The sequence below is a fragment of the Mirounga leonina genome, unplaced genomic scaffold (genome assembly GCF_011800145.1).
Source record: "Mirounga leonina isolate KUSES-001 unplaced genomic scaffold, KU_Mleo_1.0 Mir_106, whole genome shotgun sequence".
Taxonomy (NCBI): domain Eukaryota; kingdom Metazoa; phylum Chordata; class Mammalia; order Carnivora; family Phocidae; genus Mirounga; species Mirounga leonina.
Window position 1 is genome coordinate 5,142,616 of NW_023270232.1, and position 9,817 is coordinate 5,152,432.

General features: G+C 56.1%; 1 protein-coding gene across 1 annotated transcript; it reads left to right on the top strand.

The window, feature by feature from the left end:
- The first annotated feature begins 3,399 nt into the window (after positions 1 to 3,399).
- On the top strand, positions 3,400 to 6,349 carry LOC118017780 (protein FAM241B). Its single transcript, XM_035016001.1, has 3 exons — positions 3,400 to 3,470; positions 4,702 to 4,850; positions 5,542 to 6,349. The coding sequence occupies exons 2-3, from the start codon at positions 4,758 to 4,760 to the stop codon at positions 5,809 to 5,811; spliced, it is 363 nt and encodes a 120-aa protein (XP_034871892.1). The 5' UTR covers positions 3,400 to 3,470; positions 4,702 to 4,757; the 3' UTR covers positions 5,812 to 6,349.
- Positions 6,350 to 9,817: the final 3,468 nt, after the last annotated feature.

Below are 9,817 nucleotides of genomic sequence, written 5' to 3' on the forward strand. Positions count from 1 at the left end.
TTACGGGCACACTGCAATTGTGCAAGATTATGGGTCTAATGCAATGTTACACACTGTAAGATGTGTGGTTCTGGGTGAGGCCCTTCAGGCAGGAAAGGCAAACATACACCTGGAATGGATGGTTCTCCCTGCTAGAATGAATTTCTGGCCCTTCCAGAGTGGAAGGGGCGCAATGAAGTCAACTTGCCACCAAGTGGTCAGAAGGTTTCTTTGAGGATTGGTGCCATATAGGAGGCTCCGTGTTGGTCTTTGTTCCTGACTTTTGGATATTCAAAGGAGGCAAGGGACTGTCATTGTGATGATGTGCCCTGGGCAGCGTTTCCTGTTTGGGGCTTGGGGCTTATTACACAAGCTTATCTTTGTTAGCCAAGTGGAACTTACTGCTTTGTATCTGAAGGAACTCTAAGTTTAGGGGCAGCCGTCTGGCCTGGAGGAGCATCTACTGCAGTTTTTTAAAAACCATGCATTAGTATCTACAAGCTTGAGTGCTTATTAAGTAAACTGGCACGGAGATGTCCACGCTTCACCTCCTGGAGGTTCTGATCCAATTGGTTTGGGCACCAATAGTTTCTGAAAATTCCCTTTGGTGATTCTAATGTGCAATCAGGGTTGAGAACCACTATATTCATGGATAGTGAAATAGAGTGAGATCTTGATTAGCACTTTTTTCCCTTAAAAAATAGAAAACATCACGGTATAGCTCATGTAGAAAGGGTAAATACTGTTGTTGTTGAAACTTCTGTTTCACAGGAGTGTGGCTACTAGGTTGTGATGTAAAATGTACTGCTACCAAAAGAGCTTGCAAAGCCACTGGTCTAAAGCAGGGCATCCCAAACTTCAGCGTGTGCAAGAGTAACTGCAATGATGACCAGCAGAGCCCAAAGCATGTTTTTACGGGGCACCTGCTGGAAATAAGGCATGACGAGGGGCCCAGTCTCATGCTCATGGAATTGGGTGTGGGAAGCACAAAATAAAGAGGCAGCAGAGAGGGGAAAAGCCTGAAGGGGAGGGGGAATCTGGATTCATTTGAATCCTGGCTCTACCGTTGACCTGGAGCTGGCCATGTAACATTTATCTGAGTCTCAGTTTCTTATCAGCAAAAAGGAACAATAACACCTATGCTTCCTATGTCACAATACAACAAAGAATGATGTGGTCCCTGGAAAAGCACTTTGGAAAGCATAGGGACTCTGCACACACAGGGGTTATTATTATTACATGGGACACTCAGAACTGAAGTTTGTGCTGTTGGCATAAAAGTGTAGGGGGATTGAGATTGGGTGGAGAGGGCCTTCAGGCGGATAGACAGGTCCAAGCCAAGCAGGACTCTGGGTGATGTACGGCAGGACCAGGTGGGTGGAGCTGAGGCGGGGAGTTGCGAAGAGTGTGCTGGGCCAGGTTTGGAGGGTTGTCCGAGACTGCCAACGAGTTGGGTCTTGTTGGAGCAGACAATAGGGAGCCATTGCAGGTTCCAAAGCAAGGGAGATAGCTGAAGGAAGTGGAGAGGGAGGAAAAGTGAGTCACAGCCTCCTGAGGCTGTTTTAATTGGTACCGATAGGTCTTTTCCAAGTCTAGTCAAATGTTACTGCCTCCTAAATCTGTTCCTGACCTTCCCTAGAGAGACGTCCTCCTCTGGGCTCTCATGGTTATCTCTGGCTGGACTGTGTCTCTTGGCAGCCATTGCACCAGCTCAAGCCTTCCTGGACACATCCCTTATTTCCTCCCCAGGTCCCCCAGCCCACTGAGGTCTCTTCCTCCTTGGGGATTGTGGGTTGTAAGCCCCACTTGTGAGGCTCTGTTCATGGAAGGCAGTGGTTCTCAGCTCAGGCTGCTCATTAGAATCACCTAGAATTTGTTTTTTAAAACATTTCCATACCTAGGTTGCATCCCAGATCCACAGCATTGTCACCTCTGGGGTGGGACTCCGGCATTGGGATTGTTTTTAAACATCCCAGATAATTCCAATGTGCAGCCACTTTTGAGATGTGCAGACCACCTCTGGCAATCAGGAATCCTGCCCTGGGATCACCCCTTCCACATATGCACAGTAACCCCTGCGTCAGAGTACAGGAAAAAAGCATTAGGATTTGAGTTTTGTATCTATCTGAAATCCTAAACTTGTTTAGAGTCCATGCATTACAACTGACTTACTGTGGCGGAGCGATGGTAATGACATAAGGATCAGCAGGGCAGAGCACTTAACGGTGGCCAGGCTGTACACGAAGTGTCGGTGCTCCATGAAAACCCAATGACAAACGTACTGGTATTATTCTCATTTTACAGAACAAGGAACTCATACCAGAAAGGTTGAATAACTGGCCCATCACACTACTAGAAAGCAGCTGTGCCAAAATTCAAGCCAGGTTGGCTCTAGCAGCCACCTTTTATCCACAAGCCAATAAATAATACACAAATGAGATACAGGTATCAGGGGCGCCTGCTCAACATTTTTTACTGATAAGGTTTCAAAATCAAAGAATTAAACCATGATAGCAGGTGATGAGTCCTTAAAGCAAGCCCTAAATTTCACCCTTCTTTCTGTCTCCCTCACTAGGGGCCAGTAGGCATCTGGGTCCTACTATATACTCAACACATATCTGCCTACTCCCAGAAACATCTGCTGACAATCATAGCCAAGGTTTATCAACACTTGCTAGGTTCGGCAACTCTCATTCTTAATCTTTGCAACAGTCCTGTGAGGTATGATTATCCCCATTTTGCAAAGGAGGAGACTGAGCAGCCCAGTAACTTGCCAGTGTCTGAAACCCAAATTGTGGGACTACAGAGCTCATTTCTTTCCCACTGGTGAATGGGTTCACAGGGAACAGCTTATGAAAGTTGGCAGGAGGGTGGGGATACAAAAACATCAGGAAAGGGGCTGAGGTTGATTGTTCACTCCCTTGACAGGTGGCACTCTTCCCTATTTATCCTACTTAAACTTCTGGCCCCAGCTCAAAGACCACCTCTTCCAGGAAGCCTGCCTTCCTTCAAGTTACAGTTATTTACACCCGCCTGTGGTTCATTCCCCTACTGGAGTTGGAGCTCCTTGAGGGTAGGGTTGGGTCCTACTCAAAAGGCATCCCCCCAGCAGGCTCAGCAAACTCTCATCGGTGGGTTGAGCCCGTGCCGTCTTTCCACCCAGGGCAGAGGGACTCCCTCCTTCTGGGTTTTTCCTCCATGGGCTCCACTACCCTTTCTTCGTCCTGTTCTTCTCCCTCCTCCTTCCTGTCCTCCTTTCTTTCCCTCCTCCCCATCTCTTTTCTCCTTCCCCCTTCCCTTCCCGGAGGCTCCCCCTTTCTCCCTCCTCCCCGCCCTGCACCGCCCCCGGGCCCGGCAGCTGCAGTTCCCCCGGCGGCCTGCAGAGGGGGCCGCGCCGCTGCGGCGCGCGCTTCCTGTGAGGTCAGGTGGGAGGAAGCGGCCAGGGAGCCGCCGGGAGTGGACGCAGCGGAGGCCCGGAGCCGCGCCCGCAGGTGGGTGTCCGGGCCCGGGGCGAGGGCGAGCGGGCGCGTATCCCTCCCCTCCCCCGGGCCGGGCTCGGCAGCTGGGGCGGTGCCCCCTCCCCGCAGCCCCTCCCGCCCCTGCCCTGCAGCACGCCCCCCGCGACCGCCCCCCTCCCCGAGTCAGGTGTCCCCAAGCCGGCTGCGGCCTCAGCCCACCCAGGGGGCGCTGGGGGACAAAGCACCGAGGGACTGCGGAGCTCCGTGACCCGCTTGGCCTTCTGCAGGGACCAGCGGGCTTCAGAAAGGGGACCCCGCCTGTCCCAGGCTCTAGGCCAAGGGCAACAGAACAGGGGCTCTTAACCCCTTTTGGCGTGTGTGTCACAAGTCCTTTTCAGAATTTAGGTGAAAACTGTGGCTTGTCTCCTGAGAAAAAATGGCTTTTACACAGACTCGGGGAGAGCCATGGAAGGACCCCACCCCCACCTCCAGCCCACGGACACCCTTGGGGTCTGCGGAGTGGGGCCCTCCCAGAGCCATCCGCTATTTTGGGCAGGCTGGCCCCGCCCCCGATAGCAAAGGCGGGACTGGTGTCCTCTGAGAGGTGAGGGGCAGGCGAGGGGCGTGCCCCCTGCCGGAAGGGTCCGCTCCTCCACCCAGCGCCGGTGGCCCTGTGGCCTTGAGTGTGGTCTGCTGCCAGGCAGTGCACCTAAAGTAGCTCTGAAGTGGGCCCAGATCCTCTCTGCGGAGAAGGCCCAGGTCCTTGGCATTTACTCCCAATGGGCCCTTTTTAACGGACGGGAAAGGGGGACACTGGGGATCTGGGTGCCCTGGACTCCCTGTTTAGAGCCCAGAGAAGGGCCTAGCGTCAGGGTTCCTGGCTTCAGGGTATCTGTTGCCTCCAGATGAGTGGTCCTGGGCAAGCCAGTTAGACCCCTCTGGGTCTCTGACTGTACCCAGCTCCGCAGAGTGTGGGGAGGTGTGAGATGGGCCTGGGCCGCACAGCAAGGCTCTCATCCCTGCGGTTGCTGGCGCTGCTGGGTCGCAGAACTTCCAGCAACAAGGCTCCCTTTGGTAGTTTTCCCAGCGGACTCAGTGTCTGAAAGATTTTCAACTGTCGGATAACTTGCACTGATTTCTCTCCTTGTAATTAACCGGACGCAGCGCCTGCTCAGTCCGGGTAACCATCGTGGGCACCCAGAACTGCCATTGCTCGCACTGAAGGCAAGCATCTCCTTATCTCTGATAAATTGTTTTCTTTCAGCTTTTTGAGGTCTGGGGAAAGGCGCAGCCCAGCAGGGACCCATCGCTCCTGGGAGGATGGTGCGGATCTTGGCCAATGGGGAAATTGTGCAGGATGACGACCCCCGTGTGAGGAACAGTCTCCCCTCGCGCGGTAGCACCCCCCGACAGGTAGGCGCCCAGGGGAGCAGTTCGCCTCCTGCCCTCCGTGTCCGTTACTCCTTAGCGACCAGAAGCTCTCTGGCTAGTCATTCGCCTTCTCTAGCCAGGAGCCCTCTTTGCAGAGAGCCGGGCTAAAGAGCATGCGGGTCCAGACTTGGGGAAAATGGCAGATTTCTTGCAGTCTGCAATAGGAGCCGCCTGCCTCCCCAGTTCTCATCTTTCCGGGCAGCCTTCCCGGACCTGGAATCCAAGAGCCCTCTCTCCCTTGACCTGACTATCCCCGCTGGAGCCTACATCTTTCTTTTAAGAGTCTGTTGGCTGAGAGAGAACGGGAGAAGGTGAAGAGGAGCCCATGGCCACCCAGTGATGGTGTTAAAGGGGGGGAGTGAGGAGTATTAGAAATGGCTGCTCCCAAGCTCTGCCCTATAGTCCAGCCCTCCTTGCCCCCTTCCTCTTCTCGGACCTGGGCACCTTCTCCCTGGCAGGATGTGAGGAGTATAGCCTGGCGTTTTATGTACTCTGAGAGCTTGTGACTCAGTGACGGGGATCCCTGTGGGGTGGCATCTGGGGAAGGTGTGGCCCTCTGGGGGCTGGAGAGGAGGGCGGGGCCTAGCCTAGAAGATTCCCCTGTTGCCTGATACTTCATCTCCGGGGACGCTTTCTCTGGATTCATTCCTCTCTCTCTGTCTTCACCTTCCAGAGCTTTCTCAATAGGGGCCATGGCGCCCCCCTGGGGGGCTCGGGCCCTCGCCAGCAGCAGGCGGGGGCTAGGCTGGGTGCTGCTCCGTCCCCCTTCAATGACCTCAACCGGCAGCTGGTGAACATGGGCTTCCCCCAGTGGCATCTGGGCAACCATGCTGTGGAGCCAGTGACCTCCATCTTGCTCCTCTTCCTGCTCATGATGCTCGGCGTGCGCGGACTCCTGCTGGTGGGCCTCGTTTACCTGGTGTCCCACCTGAGTCAGCGGTGACCTCTGGGAGTGCGCGGGGCAGGCATGCGGGAGAGGGAGTTTTGGGGTCTTGGGAAGGGGTCTGGTGGTGCCTTGAAGGTGTGCTCATAGAAGGCATTCCACGGTGCGTGAAGCACGAGGCAGAGGAAGCCTCTTGTCCTGCATTCCCAAAGTATTGGGTGGATACCCACATTCCCTTGAGATGTTTTTAGGTAGTATTGGGCCTGCATTAAGCACAGAGTCAGAGTAAGAAAGGGATTCCCTTTCCAATTCTTTTCCAATCCTTTTATGCCAAGAAGAAAGTCTCAGCTTGGTGCCAGTATGTTCTCATGCCTCCGGAACTCATGCCTGACTTCCCCTGTTACTAGGGAGAAGGCCTTGGGCTTAAAGCCATTGGGAAAAGTTCCAGACTTTTATAGCTCTGTTTTGTTTTAATGGTATATTTTAATTGGCTACCTGTTATTTATGACAAGTCGTACAGGCATCTAATTGTGGTGGCCTTTTCAATAAATAAATTTAACTAAAAATGAATCCATGTAAAGACATTCATAAGTAATTGCATGGCTGCGTGCACATCTGGAAGACACGAGGAAGGTGGTTGGGGGTGATTGGAACTGGGAACAAGGAGGAGGTGGGCATTTGACCCGGGACGGGGTGGGGGGCTGGGAGCCTGGAGGGGGTCCAGGTAAAGCCTGGATGTGGGCCCCTTGTCTGATGCTTGGGTGACTTCTGGCTGACTGAGATGTCAGCCTGCGTGGGGGGTGGGGGGGTCCTCTGGCCAGAATGGCCAGTGAGGCTATGGGGTTGGGACAGCTGGGGTGCAGGGCCCCTTGCCCAGGGGCTCTGACTAGAGGCTGCTCAGCCTCCCTGCTATGCCACACTCTCTAAAAGGCAGGAGGTCTTGGCACTGACTACTCAGGGCGTGTGGATGAGTGGAGGCCTTGAGTTGTGGCTGGTAAGCCCTGGGTCTGCGTGGAGGCCCTGTTGGAGGATGACTGAGGGCTCTGGGCTCACAGTGGTCAGGGGGAGGCTGGGTGAGCCTGAGGCCTTCTCTTTGTCTGGGGACCAGATTTTTCACCCTCCTCTTAGGATTCTTCTGGGGTTGGGGGAGGAATGCAGGTTTGGGAGATGCTCCTTGAAGGCCAGGGCTCTGGAGCAAACCATCATGGGGTGTATGTGGGGAGGTTGGGGTGAGTTTGAGATCGAGATTGATTCTGTCCCTCCTCCTGAGAGCCTGGGCATATTGCCTAGGAACAGGACCCCGCCTCCCCTCTCCCCACACATACACCCCGGTGCTCCTGTGCTCGTGTGTTCGCCACTGCCCTTGAGGGGGCTGGTGGCTTTGATCACAGACAGTCGTGAAGAAGCTTTGTGGTGCTGGAACAGGACTGCTTTCTCCGTGTTCTCTGTGTCTTGATTTTTCAGCAGCTGTTGGAACATGGCTTCCCTTAATGATGTGCATATGGTGGGGAGGGTGCTGGGCCCTTGGGGGCGTTGCAGAAAGGGAAAGGAGGGAAAGGAGCAGCTCCCGCGGGGCCTGGGTGAGGGGAGGTGGTACCCAGGTCTGCCACACGCTTGCCCAGCCTCCACTTTCCTGTGGCTCCAGCCTGACAACTGTGGGGAAGGAAGGACCCTGCCCCACACTCCCCCTTCCCTCAAACTCCCTCCACCCACCCCTGCATGGCCCTCTGGGGCGAGGCTTTCCCTTTCTTTTTCCTTTGCAAAGCTATGGGATTCTGAAGAAATAAATCTTGAGTGAACCCCCAATATGTAAAGTTCCTTTAAGGGGTATGAGTCCGGGTCCACAGATTCAGGGCTGAGAACTGTCTTTTTTCTAGAATTTAGTTTCTGTTCCCAAAGCCTGGGCCTTCTGAGGAGAATTGAGGGTCCTTTAGAGAAGGCAGGGGAGACCAGGCTTTTCCTCCCTGCCCCGGACTAGAAGGAGACTGCGTGGAGCAGGCCCTGGGAGGTGGGGGGAGCCGGGGCACCAGGGCCACACCTACCCCGGGGCAGAGGCCCCTCCAGAGACTTGTTAGCCAGCCTGAGGGGAGGGCTTGGGGCCTTGAAGTGGGTTGTTTGAGAAAGAAGTGCTATTTCTTGTCCAACACACACAGCACAGACCCAGCAGAGCTGCTCTGGTTGAACGGGGAGCCCGTCTCTCGACCCTTCTGTCTTCCCTGTGCCCCTTGGGCTCTGGGCAGAGTTCGCTAGCTGTTGCTGTGCTTCCCGTCAAGCCCCGGTCTGAAGTACGCTGTGCCAGTCCGGCCCCCAGGCAGGGGCGGTGTGCAGACGGAAGTGCCCCCTTGGGTTGTGCAGCCCGTGTAGCAGGAAGCGTCCGGGGGCCTTTTCCCTGCCTTTTGTCTGAATGGCCTTCAGTGAGGCTTTCACCTGCGCACACCGAGAGATCACGAGAACTCACGACGGCGCGAGAAAGTTCTGAGCAGTTAGAGGCTTGTTGCTCCCAGTGGCCCAATGCAGAGCCCGATGAGCCGGGGCTGGTGGGCATCCTGGCCCTAGTCCTCCTGTCTGAGGCGGGTGGGCCCTTCTTCCTCTGCCTCCCGCCCCCCACCGCCTGCTGTGTGACAGGACCCCCCAGACTGGGCTGCTTTGAGGGCAGATTTCAGGGAAGGTTTCTCTTAATCTCCAGGGATAATCCTCGAAGCCCTGTATCTCCGTGTCAGGTTGGATTTTCGGCCTGGCTGCCTTGGGGAGAGCTGCCCTCCCCTCTGCCCCCGGCATGTGAGCCACAGCTTGGATCTCACTGGGCCTTTGCCGCCTCTGTGGGGCTGGAAAGGGGAGCTCCCCCTCTCCCGTGGAGTCATGTTGCCTCTCTGGTTGGGGCTACCTGGTGAGTAGAGCTGCCCGGTCTGAATGCCTGTTCCAGCTCCATCTCCCTGACTACCCAGTCGCCTGGGCCCTCCTTCCATAAGTTCTAAGGCCTTGGCTCTCCAAACCCTACCTCACCCTACCCTCTAGCTAGCCTGCAGGTGGAGGCCATGTTTCCATCTTCCCACCAGACACACCAAGCCTGAGACCGGGCAAAATAGCGACTCCAGTTTTGCCAGCTTCTTCAAGGAGCCCTCCGTTGCCTCCCATCTCTCTGGAACTGGGACCAGAACCCGGCCCTTTGGCAGAGGTCCCCGACTGGGGACTCTGGCTCTGTGAGTTGAGGAAGAGCCCCTGCCCTCGGATGCCTGACCCTGCGGGCAGGGAAGGCTACCCTACCCTGGCCCCAGCTGGGCCCCAGAGGAAGCCTGTCCGGGTGCAGGCCCTGCTCTGCTTGGTGGGTCTGTGACCTTGGATGGTTCACTTAACCTCTCGAGAGCCTTGTTCCTCAGCTCTAAGAAGGGGTGATGATCCGGTCCATCCCGCCTCTCGGGGCCTCGGGCTCACCCTTGCCTGGCGGCTGAGAGATGTGGGCATGGAAGGGAGGGGCCGCAGCAGCCCCCACACCTCCGCCACAGACGCTGCGCCTTGGACCAAGTGCCTGTGCTGGGGGCTTTGGCCTAGAGCGGCCACAATGCCCCGGGTCCCCGGGCCCCCCAGCGGGCCTAGTGCTGGGCTCTGAAGACTAGTGTTGCCCCTCCCCGGCTGGTAGGGAAGGCACCTGCTCCTGCGCGTCTCCCGTGAGGACAGGAGGGACCTGCAGAGCGTGCTGTGTGCCTGACACTGTGCCAGGCACTCGATGTCATTCAGAAGCCACCAGAACTCTGTGACTTAGGTACTGGCACTGTCATTTCTGTTCCCCTGCGGAGCACACTGTGGGCCCTTCCTAAGTTGCCCTGGGACCCTGAGTGAGCCGGGGGGTGGAGCGAGGATCAAATGGAGGCCAGAGCCCACATTCTGGACCCTTCCTCTATTGCCCCTTTGTCCGTCAGAATCACCTACGGCCCTGTTGCAGATGCAGATCCCCCGCCCCCCCCCCCCAGGCTCTATCAGGCGTGCTAAGGGAAGTGACCCAGAGCCTGCCTCTCACAAAGCAGGCGGTTTTGATGGCGAGATTTGGGGGAGCAGAGGGGTGATTGAG